The 22,708-nt window shown below is 37.4% G+C and overlaps 1 protein-coding gene across 4 annotated transcripts in view; it reads right to left on the reverse strand.

Moving 5' to 3' along the window:
• The window catches only part of AMPH (amphiphysin), a 234,236-nt gene that overhangs the window by 79,903 nt on the left and 131,625 nt on the right, over positions 1-22,708 (reverse strand). For all 4 annotated transcript variants that reach the window (XM_002751342.7, XM_035253205.3, XM_035253206.3 and 1 more), the window contains 4 exons: positions 21,285-21,379; positions 17,970-18,065; positions 7,603-7,710; positions 6,071-6,156 (listed from right to left, as the gene is read on the reverse strand). In XM_002751342.7, the coding sequence (XP_002751388.3) occupies positions 6,071-6,156; positions 7,603-7,710; positions 17,970-18,065; positions 21,285-21,379 (385 nt within the window). The remainder of the gene's footprint in view (positions 1-6,070; positions 6,157-7,602; positions 7,711-17,969; positions 18,066-21,284; positions 21,380-22,708) is intronic.

The raw sequence follows: 22,708 nt of genomic DNA on the forward strand, positions 1-22,708 counted from the left end.
ACATCAGCAGCAGCAGAATATACAGACACAGAGTACCAGGCTCTTGATTCTGATATTACCTGCTTGAAAGTTTCATTTTGAAAGTTCTTTGTAAACAAGAGACTCTGAGATATCACCATTTCCCCAAATGTGGCATCCTCAGGCCCCTTTTGATTGGCTGTCAAAGCTAACTTAATTTCTTAATTAAGATGTTTCTTTGTTCTCAGAAATGAAGGAAAAATTAATAGTTGAGCTTATCACAGCTACAGTTTGCAGGCTTGAGCACCCTTCCCTCCGAGATGCCCTAAGGAAATCTGTCTCCTCGGAGGGGTGTCAGTGCTTCCCCCAGAGCCTCTTGCAGTGGAGGAAGCATCCCCTGCTGTCCCTCACTTACCATGGAAATAAGGTTTGAGAAAGAGTTTTTTCCTAGCTCTCTTTTGATCCTCTGAGCTCATTTACACTCCATTCTGCTATTAATGGCACTGATTTTCAACCTCTTCAAACCATAATATCAACCTCTGAGCAACACTCCTCAACCCCAACCATCATCCACAATGGCATGCCTCATGGGTTCCCCTCTCACTCACCAAATCCTAACACTAACACTGTAGATCTCGACAACCATATTACCATCCAGCCAAAACACAAGCCCTCTAATGAGTGATCCCAGCATCCTATTTATACACATTCTGCATTGGCAATTGACATCTTGGATCTTGCCATGACTCACAACGATTTCACGTCTGAGAAGAGGCAGACCAGTGGCCAACCCACTAACCTAATTTCCTAGCCCACGAGCTCCCTCATTCATTCATTTCCATCCCACTTGCTTTTTTAAAACTTCTGTGAGATCAATGACCTTTTCTTTCAGGCCAACACCCTTGCTCAGGTTGAGCATCCTATTTTATCAAACTTGGGCCCTTTGGTGTACCCCTCAACACTCTCTGACCAGTCCTATCAACACCATTTTTCTCCTTGTCCTGACCCCCTGTTTGCCCCACATATCCTCAGTCTTAAATTATTCCACCTTTGCCACAGGTATGCCATCTTCTCAAAATGACAAGAGTTATTTTTAAAAAGCTTCCCTTGCCCTATAATTTCCCTATACCTGCTGCCACAATTCCTCAGGCTCATCATAGTTAGAATCCTCAAAATAACAGACACCATCACCTGCTGCTGCTGCTTCCTCAGCTCCAATGGAGTCTCCAATGCCCATAATCAAGCTTCTGATCCCAACATCTACTGAAACTTTTCTGGAAGTTTCAAAGGTGATGCCTCTTTAATCCTCATCTGCTTGATGCCTCTATTGTAAATAACAGTCTTGGCATTTTAAAAACTCTCTCCATTCCTGCCTTTCAGATATCACTCTGCCATGGCTCCTTCTACAATTCTGATTAATTTTTTGAAGGCTTTTGCACAGTCCCCTCTTCTTTTGCAATTTCCATAAAATATTGGCACTCTCAAAGGTTCTGCCTTTGACCCTCATCTTGCCATTTGATCTGTCTGACCATATACCTCATGAACTCCCATGGCACCATTACCACACATATGGTAATGACTCCCAACTCCCTCTTCAAGCTTTACACTTAGCTTAATCGACCTATGTTTTGGATTTCCTAATGATTCTTCAACTCAGCATATATTAGCCAGACTCAATTTTCCCAAGACTTCCTTTTCTCTATATATTGTCTCTGAGAGATGACTTCCCTAAACATCCAAACAACAGTCTGAGTTACCCCATCTCATGTCATTCTCTACTAAATTATTCTTTTCTAAAAAAATTCTGCATTGAACTGTCTGATATTTTATTTTTCATTTCTTCTAAAGGCAACTGCCTTACCCTGTTCTTCAATAAAGCAAACAAAACTTTCAGTACAAGATCTTTAGCATATAACAGAGTTCCTCACACACAGTAGGTGGTCAGTAAATATTTGCTGAGTGAATGACAAATTTATCTGCTCTCTGCCTTTCTCCTGCTTCATCACCACAAGCCCTTCCCAGACACCATCATGCTGACCTTGAGCTCCGTTAGACTAATTAAAGTTCCGTGAACCCACACAGCTGCTTCAATCCACAGGCCTTTATTCATGCTCTATGTCAGCCTAGACTATGCTTTTCACTAAGTGCTGTCTTTACTTAATTTATAAGATTTACCTCAAGAATTCTCTTTAGAGTCCTTTTTCCTTTGTGATACCAGTTTACCATCTTGATCTATATAATCTATAAGCTCCTTTAAAAGATGCAATCATAGTCTAGTATTTCCTTTTTAAAAATTGAACCTGCATTCCCTTCTAAGCAGTAGTTCATTTCTACTTCGTGAACTACTAATTTTTGAAGATCAGTTTAAATCCAAAATTTTGAAAGTTTTCTACACATGGCAGCAATAGAGGAATAGAGAAACAAGAAAAACATAAAGCATACAAAGCAATTAGCAAAATAGTAGACAGAAAGCCTACATTATTGGTAATTATATAAAGGTAAGTGGACTGAGCACAGCAATCAAAAGGCACTGGCTGGCAGAATAGATAGAACACACACAAGTGCAAACACACAAATGATCCAACTGAATACTGTTTATAAGAGACACACTTTAGAGTCAAGGTAGAAAGTTTAAAAATGGAAAAAAATATTCCATGCAAAGTATAATGAAAAGAGAGCCTGAATGGCTATAGTAATATCAGACAAACAGACAAAATTATTAGAGACAAAGAAGGACAGTTTATAAAGATAAAACAGTCAATCCCTCAAGAAAATATACCAATTATAAACATATATATATATACACCTAACAACAGAGCCCTAATATACATGAAGCAAAAGCTCACAGAAATGAAGACAGAAATAAGCCCAGTAATGGTAGAAAACTTCAATATCTCCCTTTCAACAAGGCAGAAGATAGTAAGGAAATAAAAAACTTGAACAACCTATAGTCTACCCGAACCTAACAAGCATATAGTCCACTCAACATTCTGAGTGATTCTGAATAGTTTGATGCAGGTTTTCATGTATTAATAACTAATATGTAATATGTTTATTACTGCACGCCCAGTATTATGCATTGCATCATAGAAGGCAAAGGAGTAATGTGGCTTCTTAAAAATATATATATATTCATGAAATAACTTGAAAAATTATGACTGCATACAAACTCATTTTAGATAAAGAGGGGCCCAAGAAAAAAGCAGCAGGATTTACAGGAAAACAAAACAAAATACCCAAGTGTTTTTAAACGCTACCTTTAGGGTTCACAAGCTTAACAATCTTAGGCAAGGTATTTAACTAATATGATCTTTAGCTTCTCATCTGTAAAATGGAGAGATCTGTAATTGTAATAATTAGAAGTTATATATTTAAAGTAGGCAAAATAACACCTAGCAAATAGAAAGTATTCAAAAAAAATATTCTTTCATATATAGCACACACAATGCACACAATTATTATGGTTGAGTAACCTGGATTTCATCAAGAAACATGCTGCATAGAAAGGAAGGCATAAGTCAGGTTTTAATCAAAAGGTGGAATCTGGATTGAATAACTAGTTTTGACTGATGTTATTTCCTAAGTGCCAGAATGAGACATTAGATTGATTTCAAAAGCATTGAAACACTTATACTGTGTATGACTAGAAAATAGGAAAGGTTTCTTTCCAAAATTATCCCTCAAATATTCTCTTTGCTTTTAAGTCCCTACAAAGTCTTTCATGTTACAAGACATTCCAACAATTGCTTTATTTTGAATAACAAAATACAATGTAGGAAGGGCACAAAAGCCTGAAATAACATCAATGCAAGTTTTAGATGCTTAGTAGAACTCACTAGAAAAAAAACTTAGTTATATACCCAATAAATACTAAGGCAAATAATAAATATCTGTCTCTTGGCAATTCTGGCAATTTCCCCAAAGTTTCATGATTGGCCACTGGCAGTTTCCCAGGGGTATTATTTCATAATTGAAAGCCTTGAACACTGTGGTACCCAAGCCTTTTTGAAGATCAATTTAAAAAGCAATTAACCAATTACATTAGAGATCATAAAAAAATTCCTTTACAAGGGAAATAAAAAGAATAACTTTCTTAACTGTATGTAAATGACAACTTACATTTGGAACTAAATATCTGTTGAAGATGATAATAAGCTCTGGAGAACTACTAGTTGAGGTGATGAGTATCTCAAGTGAGGAAAAAACACTGATGCTACATATATATGTAAAGATTTTAGATAAAAGCATTCCATGAAATGTGAGAGCAAAAAAGTAATATCTGTATTTCTTTTAAAAACCCATAGCGGCTGGGTGCGGTAGCTCACGCCTGTAATCCCAGCACTTTGGGAGGCCAAGGGGGGTGGATCACAAGTTCAAGAGATCGAGAGCATCCTGGTCAACATGAAACCCTGTCTCTACTAAAAATACAAAAAATTAGCTGGATATGGTGGCGCGTGCCTGTAATCCCAGCTACTCAGGAGGCTGAGGCGGGAGAATTGCCTGAACCCAGGAGGCAGACGGAGGTTGCCGTGAGCTGAGATTGCGCCATTGCACTCCAGCCTGGGTAACAAGAGCGACACTCCATCTCAAAATAAATAAATAAGTAAATAAAATAAAAAATGAAAAATAGCCATAGCATCACATAATGTGTAATTTTAAATAAATGTTAATAACTAAATAAATTCAAATCATAAACAAATGTTTGTTTTATCTCTATCCCTAAAAGTTATATACATTAAGGCGGTTTAAATCCTCTCTGGGAGAGAGAAGAAGTCTTCTTTAGGCACATACAGTGAGGTTCTAAGCAGGCCACAGAGATACCAACATGGAGCTTCTGAAAGAGAAGGTGTTCAGGAAGAGGTCATAGAAGGAAACCTAAGGGCACGACTACCATCATAATCCACAACAGGATGACGAGGTTTAGGGTGGGGAGAGTGGGACCCGAGAAGGAGAGAGCAATCCAGAAGCCCACACCAAAAAATGATGGATTGTTTAATTTGATGGCTCTTCGGTTTCCTGTAGGTAACAATTCCAAAGCTTTGAGCCTTGGGAGTCCAGAAAGAGTGGCACCAAAAAAAGAGAAATGCAGACATAGAGAAAATGAGTAAATTGAGATAAGCAATGACATAATTTTGCATGTCAAACTTTGGGTGATGGCCGGACACTGAGGTAAAAAGTAGCCAACATTTCATCCAGCTATTTCAGTAGTTCTGAGAGAAACACTGAGGGCCTTTTATTGGCAAAAATTAAAACACTAGAATTGGACACAAAAATGGGCAAACTCTAGCATAGTCCCTCAAAACACTTAGAATTTTGGTGGGTAAACAGGAGCTCTAGAATTTGTATATAGGAAGGCTTTAAAGGCAAATCCATCTAGTTGGAAGTTAGAAATAGAGGACCTGATTTGAAATAACGTCATATTATTTTAAGTACAATTCTGGTTAATTTGGGGTAAGAGCATGAGGATGCTGATAGAGATTAAGAATCATAAGGTCCTACTTCATCCAACAACTTTGTTCTACTACTGAGTAGGAAAAATAGAACAACTATTTAAAAATACACTTAATTCCATGAGAAATGCAGAATTACATATAAATAAGAGGAATGTCAAGTGCCTAAAATAGGAACTGAGTTCAGATTTAAAAGTCAGGGCTGAAAGAAGAGGCTTATCATTTAAGCCAGATGACTAGATGAGCTGTTGGAATAAAGAAAGTTCCTCCAAGAGCTGAAAGGATATTATTGTAAGTTTCAATATCAAGGGCAGTCCTCCTAATGTCTCTAACTGAGATTTAGGTCTCCACTTGAGAAACAGATTAAGATCTAAAATTGTGGCATCCTATATGGCAGCTGCTAGCCACATGTGGTTATTTAAATATAAAGAAATTAAAACAAATTAAGTTTAAAATGTAGTTCCTCCCTTTTCATGCTGGCCATATTCCAAGTGATCAATAGCCACAGCCAACAAGTAGCTACAGTACTATAAAGTATGGATAAAGAACACTTCCACTGAACAGTGTTGAAGTGTCACAGATAATAAAGACAAGATAAGGGATAGTCACTGAACTTGAATTTCTAAAAGGAACATGTGCAATCTGTAAAGAAACATTTTTACCTTGACCATAACGATGGTAACTCTTCTTGTAAGTCAACATTAAACTCTTCAAACACTTTCTGTGCTTTCTGAAATTCCTCTTCTGCCTAGAAATGAAACATGACACTTAGTGTTTACACTAAGAAAGACCATTTCTACACACAACAGCATCATTTAATATAAAATGAGAATAGTTTATGGCATCTTGAAAACATTTTGAAAAGGAGAGTATTTGGTTAAAATTAAACCCTTGTTTTTTAAACAAGAAACACTAGGACTCCCTAAAACTGGAAACTGGATTGATTACAATGGTTACTCTTTCAGCTTTTGGCTGATTCATTTATTCTACAAAAATATGTTAGCTGCCTGCCATGTAGACAGCGCTGCTATAGATACTGAACATGAATGCATCCCTCGGAAATTTCCAGTCTATTGGAAAGTCTAAATAATTACATTACAGGATGCATTTACAAAAGGGACTTACAATGTGTTACAGAGCATGCTATATGGAAGGTGGTGCAGAGAAGAGAGAAGGTAATATTTTAATTGAATCCTAAAGAATTAGAAAATGTTTGCTAAAAGAGAGGGTAGGAAATACATTACAATACATCAAGGTGGAACACCTTGAAATGGAATTCTAGCTTACCATGTAAACCTGTCAGACTGCTTTACCTCTGTGTACCTCACAGTTTGTTTTGAGTATTAAGGAAAGTTAATGTAGACGAAGTGTTGAACAGGGTGTCTGGTATCTAGGAGGCCTCTCATGAAGGGCATTTGTCATTGTGACCTGCTCAGAAACTGATGTGTAGCTCTGGCTCATGCTATGTTTATAGAAGGTGAGGAAGGGAAAAGAGGCTTGAAAGTAGATCAGGATGGATCAGGTGAGTTGCAGCCAAATGTAACAGGTGAGTTACAGCCAGATTGTGAGGGTCTTCTATGCTGTACTAAGAAATTCAGTATCTTTTGTAGAGGCAATAGAAACCATTAAAAGATGTAAGCAGCTGAGAAACATAGCTAGATGCAGAAGACCATTCAGGAAGCTGTGGGTAGGCACCGAGGAAAAGGCAAGATCAGAAGAAGAGGGCGTAGTTAGGAAGTGACGTCAGTCAACCTCTGTAACTTGCTGACATACATGGTGAAAGCTACTAAAATAAGTTTTCTAACAAAAAATTAGTTTTATGCAAATATATGCATGTGTACTCCCAGACAATCAAAAGTCACCTCTGAACATTTCAGCGTGGTGTCCCATCTGCATCTGCATTTGACCACGACCACCTAAGGAAGTGCAAAGACACTACTTTCTTTGATCCTGCAACATTGTAGGTCAAAGTTCATTCTGATGAAAATCTGTGAGTCAGTGTCACCCATATGAACTGTACAATATCATGAAACACATTATTTTAATTAAAAATAATAAAAAGCACGATGTTTCAGTTTAAATTCTGTTCAGATTCCAATCAATCTCCTTTTGCAGAGGAAACAATTTTAAAAAGCAAAGCTGCAACAGATCATAAAATATGGTGAGTGGTATTCACCATGGGCTCAATCCCTACCTTGGAGATTCGACTCTCATCCTTCCTCTTGGAGCTCTGCAGAGCTTCCAGATGGTGGCGGGCACTGTCGTAGTCCACCAGCTTCCTGCTACGCTTGGCGATGCGATTCTGTCAACAGGAAATGCATGCACTAAGAAAGAGGCATGGCCATAGAGTCTCCCTTTGACAGCCAGATGCCAAAATACTTTCCTTGCCCAGAGCTGCTGAGGATCTTGACTGGAGATCCTCAAGGTGAGCTGGAATTTCAGTAGCTAAGTGACCCCTGAAAATCAGAGGACAGCCTCCAATCCTTTGTGTGGAAGCCATTAGGTAAATATCTTCTCTTTTGATACTAATTAGATTAGTCACAAAAAGTTGAGGGCAGAGTTTGCAGTCAAAGACCAGAAAAATTCCAGAATTAGGAAAAGGAAAAATTATACTCCTCATTATACTCTACTCTAAATCTTTAAATGTTCTATTCTGAAGATAGTGGAAAACTATGTTGCATTCAGTTTTATAATTCTAATAACACACCAACAGCAATTCTATAAAAACACATTTACTTCCTAAGAATTCTCTTCTCCTATAAGTGCTTCTCGATCCTTTGTTCATTAGAATCACTTGGACTAATGTGTCATTTGGAATAGCTGGTAGCCGAAGACACAGAGGGGATTGTGCTAATGGGCAAGCCTTTTCCCATGTGTCAACATTGGAAGCCATGAGAAAGTCTGGGAACAAGATATTCCCTTGCGGTGCAGATGAGAATGAGGTGATATATGGCTGCCAGGGGATAGGCATACAGCCCCTCTCAGTTCCATGGAACGTTTTCTCTTAACAACCACAACAACAAGAACAAAAGCTTTAAGCTGCCAGAGGAGGAGCTTGCCCACAGGTGCCAAGCAAAGATCTACTGCTTCTGAAGGGGCAGTAAAAGTAAAACCAATGTGGCTCTGGTAGAGAGACAGAGAGCCTTCTGACCTCTAGATTGTAGGCAAACATAATTACTGCAGGAAAAAGGGTAAAAGAAAAAGTCTCAAGGGGCGTAAAAGCCTCCTGTGCCCAAGACCTGACTCCTATAACAAGTAATGGACTGTTCATACTTGGGCAAGGATGGAAACTCTTGCTCAAGATCAACCACAGATATGAGGCTGACTTTGTCTAACACAGGGCCAGGAAAAGATTAAAAAACAAAACAAAATAATAACAACAATCAACAACAAAAGCAAAAACAGCCCTAACTCCACTACAAGCCTAACACTAAAAAACTAGCAATAGTGGCCTACCACTGGAAGAGGACAGTGCAAGGAGAGAGATCCCTTCTGCAACACAGGCATACAAAGACAACTAAAATCTAATAAGCAGCAGCAACACTGAGAAAAACCCTCCAGCACCTAACGGCCCCCAAACAAGGCTTCAGCCTAAGAATCTGAAAATTTTATAGATGTTAAAATATAAGTACGAGGCATTAGCAGTCCGATTCTGGAGGCATTTGTAGCTACGATGCAATGAAGTTACAAACAGCAACAATAAAGCCCCAGTCCAGCTCAGGTCCTGATTAATGGATTCCAACTCTCACATTAACGGCCTGAAAAAAAGCCTGGCCAATTTCCAGGCATAAATATTATTTCAGTCCTCACTATCCTATACATGATGTCTGGCATTCAACCAAGAATTACAAAATACACAAAAACAAAATAAACAAAAAAATGCACACACAAAAAGCAAAATACACAAACCCATGAGAAAAGATCAAGCAAACAACAAAGACAGACTTGGACATTACCCAGATGTTGGAAATAACAAATAGGAATTTCAAAATAACTAATATGTTAAAGTATCTAGCTTGAAAAAGTCAACAATATACATAATCAGATGGTGAATTTCAGCAGAGATATAGAAACTTTGACAAAAAAAATAGAAATCAAATGGAAACACTAGAAATTTTAAAGATGATCTGAGAGATGAAAAACTGATACAGTGGACCCATCACTAAACTCAAAAAAGCTGAGGAAATAAATAGTGCACTTGAAGATAGGTCACAATAAATGATTCCCATTAAAACACAAGAGAAAAGAATTGTAGGAAAAAAAAACAGATAATTGAGTATCCAAGACCTACAATGCAAGGTAAAATGGTCTATCATACTATAATTGAAGTCTCAAAAAGAAATGAAAAAATAAGAAGTAATATTTCAAGACATAATGGCTGAAAATATTTTTAAATAATGAAGACATCAAAGTCTAGATGCAAGAAACTCAGAAAATCCCAAAAAGGTTTTCCTTTGACATTTTTATGTCAAACACACATCTAAAAACATGATAGACTACTTAACATCAAGAATAAAAAAAAAAAAGGTAAGAATTACAGGATGCTAATCTTCAGAAACCACACAAGCCAGAACACATTGGATGACGTATTTACTGTACTGAAAAATAAAAATTAAAAGAAATCTGCCAACTCAAAATTCCACACCCAGTGAAAATATCTTACAAAGGTGAAGGTGAAATAAGTTTTTTTTTTTCCAGACAAATAAAGGCTGAGGGAATTCATTGACAGTATAAGAATTTTAATATGAAAGGGAGCTACACAGAAAAATGAGTACCAGAAATGATAAAAATCAATGTAAAATATACAAGATTTTGTTTTCCTACTTTTAATTGCTTGGGAAGGTAAGAGATCAGAGGAAAAAACCATAAATAATATATTGTGGGGTTTATAACATATGTAAAATAAAAATTACATTTTTATGTTACGGTACAAAAGGAGGTAGGAACTGTAAGTATATTGTTGTATGGTTCTTAAATAATACATGAAGTAGGACACATTATTTCAAGTTAGACCTAATATGTTAAAGATGTATATTATACATTGTAAGGCAGCAATTAAGAAATAAGTTAATAAAGAAGTATCTATGTGCCCCATAAATAGAAACATTATTATATGTCAATTAAATAAAGTATACATAAAATAAATGAGAAAATGTAAAAATAAGTATAACTAATAAGGAAACAGTATAAAATATACTGATTCCTGAGACCTACACTAAGAAATTCTGATTTAATTAGTCTGAAGCAAAGCCTAGATATCTACACTTTAAAAAAAAAAAAATCTTCCCTATAGTTCCAGTTATGACCAGCTATTTGAATAAGAAGAACTAACCCAGGAGGAGATGCTTTAAAAACTGCAACATTTGATATGGTAGAAAGAAGAAACAAAATGATAATATAAATGACTATGGCTTACAAGACATTGTCACATCCAGTGGATCCTTCTAGCAACCTACAGAATTAGTATTTCAGGGATTATCTCCATTTTACTTTCGGGAAATGTGGAGCTGGATGAGATTGCCTCTAACTTCTCCCAAATTGCTCAGCAAGTCTGTGGCAAAAGTGAACTGAATTAGAAATTAGCCCCAGTGACCAGGGCCAGCAGTAGGGTGAGGCAGGTGAGACAGGGCACACAATTTAAGAAGGCACCTTACTCTCAGGGTCATGTGAGTACAGGGTTAGCAACTATCTCCTAATTTGTACCATGGGTTCTTCGCTGGCCTCATCCAATTCCATCCCTGCTTCTGAGTCTTGGTTAGTGCTCCTGCCAAACAGCTCTTGCTGTTCCTCTGACAGACTTTATGAGTCAACTACAGCCTGTCACTCTATGCTATTCTTCTAAGTGCCCATTAGGACTGGTGAGAGGTGGGTTGGGACAGTTAAACTCTTTGGCTATTTCTAATTGCTGGCATTTTCCCTGCACCGACCACTTCCAACTAGCATATGGGCAGAAAGCATGGAGACACACACCTAGTCACTCAAAGTATCCAACGAGTTAGCCCAGGCAGAGGAGAGTGAAAACCTTCAATTAGATATGGTGAACACTATGTGCCTATAAAGTGACAAGGCTTATTATTTTTAGCAGAAATCTGTTACCTTCAAAAAAGGCCTATCCCTTGAAGCAGTGGCCTGTGCAAACTCTTATAAAGCTCTTCTTTATGGACTTGCCTTCTAGCCTGGGACATTCCTTTAATAAATCTTACAAGTAGCAAATCTTGATTCTCTGAAGATGAATTTGATTTTTGAAATCACCTATAATTCAATAAATTTTGAGGCTTAGAATAAAGTGGGATAGTGTAATGGGTAATTGGGTAATCTTATTTTTGTTCAAAAATAGGAAATGAAGTAAATAATTTGGGGGAGGGAGTTTCACACTCTTGTCACCCAGGCTAGAGTGCAATGGCACAGTCTTGGCTCACTGCAACCTCTGCCTCCTGGGTTCAAGCAATTCTCTGTCTCAGCCTCCAGAGTAGCTGGGATTACAGGCATGCACCACCATGCCCAGCTAATTTTTTGTTTGCATTATTAGTAGAGACAAGGTTTTGCGACGTTGGTCAGGTTGGTCTCAAACTCCTGATCTCAGGTGATCCACCTGCTTTGGCCTCTGAAAGTCCTGGGATGACAGGCATGAGCCACTGCATCTGGCTGGCTCATTTTCTCATGTAATTTTTAAGTCAGTTATAAATGATAGCTTACCATAGCAGAAGTGACTATTTTGAAGAATATCACTCATTCTGATGCATACCTTTTGGGGTTAGAAAAGACAAATAAATCTTATTTCCTTACCTATCTGATATTTGGGAAACTTAGGGGGAAAAACTCAAATCTCCTAAATAAGGATAAGGTTAACACACATTAGCTTTTTTTACAGAAAATTATATAATTCTTATTTAATCATCCAATAGGAAATTTAATTAAATTACATTATAAATTTAACTAACATTTCTTGAAAAAATAAATTCTTGAGATTTCTCATTGTACGCTGAAACTTTATAGTTAAAAAATAATTTATTATACATTTTTTAAAATTCCATAATAATCTCAATTTGGAATTCATTTTGGTACATTGCAGTAAATACATGCTTAGTTACTCATGCATGGCAGCCAAGATAGAATCCAAACTATATTTTACAGTAACTGCTCACAGCTGTAAGCCTGCCTGCCTGCCTTGGTGACAAGCAGGTTCTTATTATAACATTGATTTCAGATGTCAATGATACATAACAGAAACTATAACACAGAGTATCCTGCCAATCACAGCTGGAAAAGCTAAACATCATCCCCTCATGAATGGTACTTCACAGCCCTTACTGATGGGCTGAAGTAAGTGTTTGGAAATTTGCCTGAGGTTTTTAACTGCACATGGCCTGTTGATTTCAATGGGAGTCAAGGAAGTCAACTGTGTTCCATGCTTTAAAAACTCTACACTGAATATTTTTAATCATAATCTTCCTTTCCATCAATACCTTTTTCATTACATAATCACTCAAAACTATTTTTATAAAGCGATGGAGTCTATACCTACTTCTAACTTCCATTCACTGAGTAAAGGCACACAGTAAATAACTTAAGTTCATATTCACAGAAAGACAACGTTCAAATATCAAATGCAGCTATCTGCTCACTCTCCAATTCCAAATTATCTCCTTTCCAAGTTAATAGCATTGCTATTTCCTGAACTGTTTGTTGTATTATTTGGCATCACAATGATCTGTCTTGGTTGATAGCCTCTACGTATGCTCCAGTTTCCTAAATGTGGCTTGAGGGAGAGAGAGGTTCAGCCTCTTTCCATGATACATATAAAACCTTAACATATATTTACCTTACCCTCAGGGCATCCAGCAAAGGATCTAGATGATATTGTTTCCAAATCTCTAGATGGTTCAGAAACTGCAGGATAATCTTTTTATATGACCTCAACCATGGACCCCAAAAAAAGAATTGCTTAAGGAAAAGTTATATTGAGTCCTTTATCTTTCTGACATGGAATAAACTGTGTAAAAGGCCAGCCAATATAATCTGTCATAATTTTATTTTAATCTTTGTGTTTCAATAAATGTAATTCTGTATGTGCTTATATTCTGAAATTACATGCTCTTGGACAGTGTGCCCAATTTCTAAGTACAGTAGAATAACTAAGATCTTCCTATTTTATTGACACTAAGCTTTTGTTCCTAGAAACTCAAAAAACTGTCAGATGTTTGCTTCTCTAGTCAGTCACAGCCTTTATTTGGTTAGCTAAGTCTCACTATGAACACATATCATATGAATAATTTGGACAAGCTGTAAGCTGCTTTAGAATTTTCTGGTAGGGGGACATAATTTTTCCTTAACCTCTTCTGGTTTATTAAGTACTGCTTTTAAGGAAATTAAATTACCATGTGATAAAGGTGATGGCACCAAGGGGGAAGAATAGGAGGCCCTGAACTCTCCTTCCCCACAGACACACAAATTTAACAACAACACATGAATCAATTTTTTTGTGTGTGAGAAATACAAAAACTAGTTGAATGGCTCCTGAACCTTTGGCAAGGGCAAATACAGCTACATTGAAAGAAGCAGGAAAAGGGGAGATACCTTCTTGCTATCCCTAGCACAGTGCCATATAATCAAGAGGGAACCTCCAGCTTCCTGCTTCTGAGTGAAGAGTGAAGAAATAGGACTGCACAACATCCCAACTTTTCTGGCTTCTATCCAAGGGAGTGTCTTCTATCTTACCTGTCTTGGATAGCTGACAGGTCTAGCACACACTAGACCCTGGGGTATACAGAGAATAAACAGAGCTTTGAACACACATGCAGGTACTTTGCACAGCTCCTCTCCATGCCTCAGTGTGGAGCAAGCAGGAGGAAACAAACAAACAAATAAAAACAAACTTCTAGGTAGTATGGCCTACCATACGACTAGTTGCCACAGCCCCTCACCTGAACTGAGGCAAAAAATAAAATAAAATAAAAAACACTCAGGTGCCTGCTTCTCTCTATGCAGAGAAATAATTAAACAAGTATCCAATGATACAACTTTTGGGTGCTCCCCAAGAAAATGGCTTCCAAAGAAAATGAATCTTGCTTGTCTCGGAGCACTGAAATGATCCAGCATTCTCTAGATGCCTGGAGGTTGCTAAGAACTAAGGAGGCAGTCAGGATAGTCAGAAGTTTTAGAGGCTTCCAAAATCTATGACTGGGATGATGGATCAAGGTCTTCTCCTATGCGGAACTAGTCCACAAAGACTAAAAGAGGTTACAGTTTTGTCTAATGTGAAGATACCGACACAGAGAACCAAGGTAAATTTAAAAACAGGGAAATACGTTTCAAAGAAAGAAAGAAAATAAATCTACAAATATTAACCCTAATAAAATGGAGACATATGATGAGCCTGACAAAGAATTCAAAGTAACTGTCACTCAGATCAGAATAATGTATATACAAAGTGAGAAATTAAACAAAATGATAAAGTATCAAACAGAAATGATAGAACTGAAAAATACAATAATTGAACTAAAAAAATCACTGGGGTGGTTCAAGAGAAGATTAGATCAAGCAGAAAAAAGGATCAATAAACTCAGATAGTCATTAAGAATCATTTTGTCAGAGGAACATAAAGAAAAACAATGAAAAATATAGAATGAAGCTTAAGGGATTTATGGGACAGCATTACATGAACCAATTTATGCATTACGGGAGCCCCAGGAGAAAACAGAAATAATCATAAAGCTATTAAAAGAAATAATGGCTGAAAACTTCCCAAGTCTGGGAAAGAAAATGTTCATTCAAATTCAGGAAGCCCAAAAACTCCAAATAAAATAAACCCCTAAAAGTCAACACAGAGGGCCAGATGCAGTGGTTCACACCTGTAATTCCAATATTTTGGGAGGCTGAGGTTGGTGGATCACAAGGTCAAGAGTTCGATACCAGCCTGGTCAATATGGTGAAACCCTGTCTCTGCTAAAAATACAAAAATCAAATGGGCATGGTGGCACATGCCTGTACTTGGGAGGCTGAGGCAGAACAATTACTTTAACCTGGGAGGCGGAGGCTGCAGGAAGCCAAGATCATGCTGCTGCACTCCAGCCTGGGTGAGAGTGAGACTCCAACTCAACAACAACAAAAAAGTCTACACAGAGACACATTATAATCAATGGTAAAAGACAAATACTAAACTTCAAAGTAGCAAGAGAAAAGTGACTTGCTCACATACAAGGGAATCTCTGTAATCCTATTAGTGGATTTTTAGCAGAAGCAGGCCAGAAGGGAGTCTGATGACATATATAAAGTGCTGACAGAAGAAACGAAACGAAACTGTGAAATAAGAGTACTTGTTTCTTGTATTCTTAAAGAAAAGATAAAGATATTGCTAGACAAACCAAAGCTGAAGAAGGTCACCACCATTAGACCTACCTCACAAAAAATGCTAAACAGATTTATTTAACATGAAATGAAAGGACACTAAACAGTGAACAATAGCATAAGAAAGTATAAGATTTGTTGATAAATGTAAATATACAAACAAATACAGAATACTGTATTACCGTAACAGTGGTGGGTAAATCACTTTCAATTCTAGTATAAAAGTCAAAAGGGAAAAATACTATAAGCATAACTATACTATAAGCATAACTATAACTAAAAATATATATTTATGGAAATACAATACAAATATATGCGAATTTTGACAATATAAAGTATATATGTGGTGAAAATAAAAGTGTAGAGTTTTTATAGGTGATTGATATTAATTTCATTTTTAGCTTAAAATAGATTATTATAATTATAAACGATTTTATCAAAATTGTATCATAACCACAAAAAATACATATGGAAGTTACACAAAAGTAAGAGAAAAAAATCAAAGAATATGAATACAAAGAAACAACAAAATACAAAAGATATTAGCAAGAGAGGAAAAGAAGAACAAATGAACTATAAGACAAACAGAAAACAATAAACAAAATGGTAACAGTAAATCCTTTTCCATTAATAATTACTTTAAATGTAAGTTGAATAAACTCTCAATCAAAAGACATAGAGTGGCTAAATGAATTTAAATTAAAAAAAAAAGATCCAACTATTTGTCTACAAGAGACTCACTTTAGATTACATGACACATAGCCTGAAAGTAAGGAGATGGAAAAAGATATTCCATGCAAATGGTAACCAGAAAAGATTAGGGATAGCTGTTCTTATCAGATAAAATAAACATTAATTCCAAAACTGTCACAAGAGAAGCAGAAGAACATGTAATGATAAAAGGATCACTCCCTCAGGAAGATACAGGAATTAAAAATATAAAGCACCTATATATGTAAAACAAACATTGACAAACTGAAGAAAGGAATACATTGCAATATGATAATAAAACAAAACCTTAATACCCCACTTCCAATTACAGATAGAACCACAATTTCACTTACAATTTCAGTTATAGACAGAACATCAACAAAGGAACAGTAGACCTGAACAACACTATAAACCAAATGGACCTAAATGGACATACAGAATATTCAATCCAATAACAGCAAAATACACACACTTCTTAAGTTGCACATGGAGGATTCTTCACAAAACAAGTCTTAACAAATTTAGGAAGACTGAAATTGTACCAAGTATCTTTTCCAACCACAATAAAATAAAACTAGAAACCAACAGCAAAAAGAAAACTGAAAAGCTCACAAACGCATGGAAATTAAACAACACAATTTTGAACAACCAGTTGGTCAAAGAAGATATCAAAAGGGATATGAAAAAGTATGTCAGTGCAAAGGAAAACAAAAACAAGCATCCCATAACTATGTGAGGCAGCACAAGCAGCAACTGCAAAGCTTTAGTGATAAATGCATACATTAACAGGAAAGGGCGGGGCGCGGTGGCTCATGCCTGTAATCCCAGCACTTTGGGAGGCTGAGGCGGGTGGATCAAGAGATGGAAGTCAAGAGATCGAGACCATCCTGGTCAACAAGGTGAAACCCCGTCTCTACTAAAAATACAAAAAATTAGCTGGGCATGGTGGTGCGTGCCTGTAATCCCAGCTACTCAGGAGGCTGAGGCGGGAGAATTGCCTGAACCCAGGAGGCGGAGGTTGCGGTGACCCGAGATCGCGCCATTGCACTCCAGCCTGGGTAACAAGAGTGAAACTCCGTCTCAAAAAAAAAAAAAAAAGGAAAGATCAGGTTTTGCTCTCATATTTACATTTCCCCCTTCCTTGTGACCACTGGTTATTCTAATGGAAATCGTTGTCAAATGCTATATAACAAAAAGTTTTCATTATAAAGAAGATTGGAATTTTTGGCAGCTCTGGTTTACGATTTTATATCTATAGGTTTAAAAAGACTTCTGTGGAAAAATAAAAGCTGAAGCAGTTCACTAAAAAGGAAATGTGATTTCTGTAAGGACATTTCTTTAAGTGATAGGAACAATACAAAAATTCCATGCTTAAATAAATGAAAAGTTACCAACTATCTTTGATGTCAGTTTGAGGACTTTTAATAATCCTTCCCTTGCCTGTGTTTCAATAACTACATGAGGCCACTCAATTCTTCCCTTTATAGACACAGAGCAAAATACCTTTATGTCAGGAAATTGGCCCAGATACGTATCCAGTGTTAGCAAGGACCCATCTACAAGTTTTTGATGGAAATCTTCCCACAGCACATCACATTTCTAAAAGAAAAAAAGAAATAAAGAGACCACTGCTGAATTATTTTAATTGGATACCTTTCACCAAACTTTTCAGACAAGTAATACGTTTTCAGATATGAGATGCTAGGGAAAAAATGAGGATCATTTAATAATGCAGTACAATTTTAAGGCAATTTGGCCACTGGTTCTAGTTAAACCAGGCTAGCTAAGAGCTCAGCTCATTAAAATTGTATTTCTGATTCTAAATTACTAAAGAATGCAGAAACTTCAAAAGATCCCCATATCCCTATAGATGGACTTTGGGGCCAAGAGACTGAGAATAATTCCACTAAGACAACTTGCTTCTGAAGCACTCCATGAAATTAGAAACCACCTCGCACTAAAACAAATCATTTCTGATATGTTGCCTCCATAGGGAAAACAGAAAAGTTACAGTCATATTGGGGAGGGTCTTACCATTTATGGAGTATCAATTATGGTAAACATACAATGAATATTAGGTATTATTGTTATTATTACAAATAGTATTACTGCTATCACTATGTTAAGGCATACTCACAGTTGTTTTATAAGAACAGACTTTGTTATTTCCCCTATACAGAAGAGGACAATGAAGCCCAGAGGATGTCATATAACTTGGCCAAGGTTATATGGTTGATAAATGACAGACACAGGTTTCAACTCAGATCTGTCTCCTTGAACTCAAAGCCCATGATATGACTATCACACCAGGCTCCCTCACCAGAGGACTTTTTATCCCAGCTGTATGACTTTGGGGAACTGACCTCCCAATGAGTTGGCAATGTAAAATGCTTCACAGAATTTCAGGCAAATAGCAGGTACTCAAGAATGATCTTCACATTTCTCTCTGTAGCACATTTTGGGTCTCTTGACAGAGTCTGCTGTTTGTCACCCAATCTCTACCCTTTCTTCCTTCCTACTAACTGAACCTCCCACTTTAGCTAGGCTCTTGACCACCTAACATAAAAAACTCCACTTCTCAGATTTCTTTGCAACCAGGCGTGGTCATGTGGCTGTGTTGTAGACAATGGGATGTACTTTCAGGAAATGTCCCGAAAAAGAGGGAGTGGGCTGTCTTCCACATTTCACCCTTCTTTCTAACTGGCATACAGAAATGAGAGCTGATCATCCTGATGTTGAAGGCAGGTTAAAAATGGCAAACGTGGTCCCCTAATACTATAGGGTCAATATGCAACGTCTGGGCTGCTGACCTTTAAATTCTTCTACGTGAGAAATAAGTTTTTATCTTGTTTGTATCTTGTTCACACACACACACGCACACACACCTCTTCCTAAATTTGATTTTGTTTCTTTATCACACTTCGAAAAGTAATCCTAATTGTTACAAATCTCAATTCAAGAATTGTATGTAAACCAAAACATTTAAATCCACTGTTTAAAACAGCTCAGCTGCTGATGTGAGTAGACCCTCTGAACATGCAGTATTCAGTTTTTTCATCATCACAAGAGCCAATGCTTACATCTGCAACTGAGTATACCAAAAATCCTGGCAGCTGCAAGAACCAAGGTAGGAGAACAGCCATTTCCTTAAAAAAAAATGCCAATAGTGGTCTTTGCCATACATAGAATGTAATGTGGTGTTCTGGAAAGTTATTAACACAAGTTTCTATTTTTCCCTTAAAAATTCTTTTTTTGGCCATCAATTTTTAGTTATATTACTTCTTAGAAATTGACAAAGTATTTAGCGACATGATGTTGAAATAACTGTGTTTTTTGAAGCAATATGAGAAGATGCAATTACTTAATAATTGTATCTAAAAATAATGTGTGCAATCTGGTTTAGCCAAATCTGCATCCCGCAAGTTTTTGAAAGATCTAAAAGAGCCAACAAGCACTTTCCTCATAAATAAATCTCTGTTATTATCTCAGTTATAAGAAGATTACAAAGCTCCATGTCAGGATGTCAGAATGGCCGCTGAGCAGCCTAGGATGCCACTGTTAACCGCATGTTCTCCAAGGCTGTACAGACGCTCAGTGCATCACCTATCAGACCTTCCCCTAAGCTCTGGCTGCTACACCGAGTTGAGGTTGTCTGTGCCTCAAGAGCTGCAATAACTCACCTGGAGTAGAGGACACGACAAACAACTGCTCTTTAACAAAGAACTTCGATGTGAGACAATCTGTGACTGACAACTGTCTCACATCAGTAATCATAACATATACCAAACACTGAGTAGGTAAAGGACATGTACTCGAAGGCAATTGATGTCTTATCAGTAGGTACAATTATTTTCTCAGTTTGTAGCTGAAGCAACTACCAGCCCAAGAAGTTTAAAGAACTGGTCCAACGTCACACAGAGCTACTCAGTCTCTGGTCCATTCTGCTTTCCACAAAGCAAAACCTGCTTACTCACTTCCCATTAGCCAGACAGCCCCCAGCCAGAAGCCTGATCTCAGGTGTTAAGACATGTCTCGGGCCAAAGCCTTCCTGAAGCTGAATTCCTTTTTACAGTCTGACTTTGTGCTTGTCTTCAGGATGTGGAGATCTATGATTGGACTAGCTGGTGTTAAAGTGGAATGGATGCTCTTCTGAACTCCTGTCCATCCATTTGGGGAGGGATAGTCAATAGGGGGACTGTGATGAAGGGGCAAAATTAGGACACAAATCACACTGTGATCCAGGTCTGCTAGAAATGGGCTGTTAAGACTTGTAGTGAAGACAGAAAAATGATATTGTTATTTTGCAAAAAGGACTTGTAAACAGTGATCTACCCAAGTGGTTTTATGATCATCTTAACTTTTCTTTTTCTTTGAAATGGGGTCTTGCTCTGTTGCCCAGGCTGGAGTGCAGTAGCTCACCAGATCTTGGCTCAGTGCTACCTCTGTTCCTGGGTTCAAGCGATTCTCCTGCCTCAGCCTCCTGAGTAGCTGGGATAACACGCATACACCACCATGCCCAGCTAATTTTTTTGATTTTTAGTGGAGACGAGGTTTCACCATGTTGGCCAGGCTGGTCTTGAACTCCTGACCGCAGGTGATCTGCCCAGCTCAGCCTACCAAAGTGCTGGAATTATAGGCGTGAGCTACCACAGCTGACCCATCTTCACTTTGGAATCATCTGGCAGCAGAACTGCACAGTGCCTTCTGGTTCACTGTCTCACTTCATGATTAAGACCGTGAAGTGGGAAGAGCAAGTCAGGGGACAGGTGGACTGAGCAAGGCTCATGGGAGCCTCCTGGGAGCCACCCCAGCTCTTACCTCGCCAACCATTTTCACATCTTCCCGCCCATACCAATCTGGCTCATAGACTTCATGCAGCGACTCCGTGAGCTTCATGGAGGCCTCTTGCATGCCTAGTGTTGGAGAGAAACAACTCCTGTTACACAGAAATGGGTGAGGAGTCTCTTCTCCCTTCCTCCACTTTTTTAAGTGAGAATAAAATATTGAGTACTTGCTAGACATTTAAGGAAAAATTATAAAGGCGCAACTGCTGCTTGTATTTGCTGTTGTATCTTCCCTGGGGGGTCTCTAAGACTTATCACATTGCACATTTTCTATTATTCACATGGCAATGATAGATATGGGTTCTTGGGAAAAATCAGTAAGTATCTTACTCTGAAAATTACAATAATCATAAAGTGTCCTATTATGTATGCTATCACTTGCCAAGTGGTATTGGATGCTAAGAACACTGTTCTATAAAACTGTAGAGTTCTAAAATTAAGTTAGTCCTAATGAATTTAAATACAAGAAATAAAGCATTTTTAGAAGGGGCTAGAAGTAAAAATTGACAGGATTATAGGACATAAAAGTTGAAAGCAGTTAAGTGGCCTCAAATGGTAAACATGTTTAAAGTGGTTAAATGGTTAAGTTTTAAGTGGCCTAAAATTTTTACAAAGAACAAAGAAAAAAAGTTTGTCATCTTCCAGTATATGAGTCCTTACCTAATGTCATAGGTTCTCGCAAAGTGTGACTTAAATTGATAATGATGAATAATGAAACCAATTTTACCCAAGGCTAATTCATACAAACAAAGGTTAATTTCCCAGGACGTATTTTTCATCACAGACACATCACAAAACTTCTAACTGAAGGTCAAAACACTTCTAATATTGAACACTAAAATAAATGTGAGCAGTATATACATTTAAGAAAGATTAATAAAAACAAATAAGATAATCATTTACTTACTCCAGTTTAGGGTCATGGGTGACCAGATCCTCTCCCAGAGGCTCAGACCACAAGATGGGCACTAGCCCTGGACAAAACGCATACAATTGCGGGGTGCAGTCACACGCCCACACTCACTGCCATGCCAGTGAACCTCGCTTGTACATCTTTGGGATGTGGGAGAAAGTCTAAGTACCAAGAGAAAACCCAGTGTGTAAATTCCACAGGGACAGTGGTCCTGGCTGAGAACTTTTTTTTCTCATCAATATTGTAACAACATGATGCTGAAAGAAACAATGTTATCTGAAGATCTGCTACAGTATTAAAAACTATGAATGCAGTTTTAAATCAAAACTCTTAGAAACCTTAGGTTCATAAGCCTTTGGGTCTGAATTTTCATTAGGGATATATTTGATATGTTACAAAACCATGGTTATTAATATCAGGAAAGATACATGCTTCTGAGCCCAACATGGGTACCATAAAGTATTACCCAGTCCTTTTTAGTCTTC

This window comes from Callithrix jacchus, chromosome 11 (genome assembly GCF_049354715.1).
Source record: "Callithrix jacchus isolate 240 chromosome 11, calJac240_pri, whole genome shotgun sequence".
Lineage (NCBI taxonomy): Eukaryota > Metazoa > Chordata > Mammalia > Primates > Cebidae > Callithrix > Callithrix jacchus.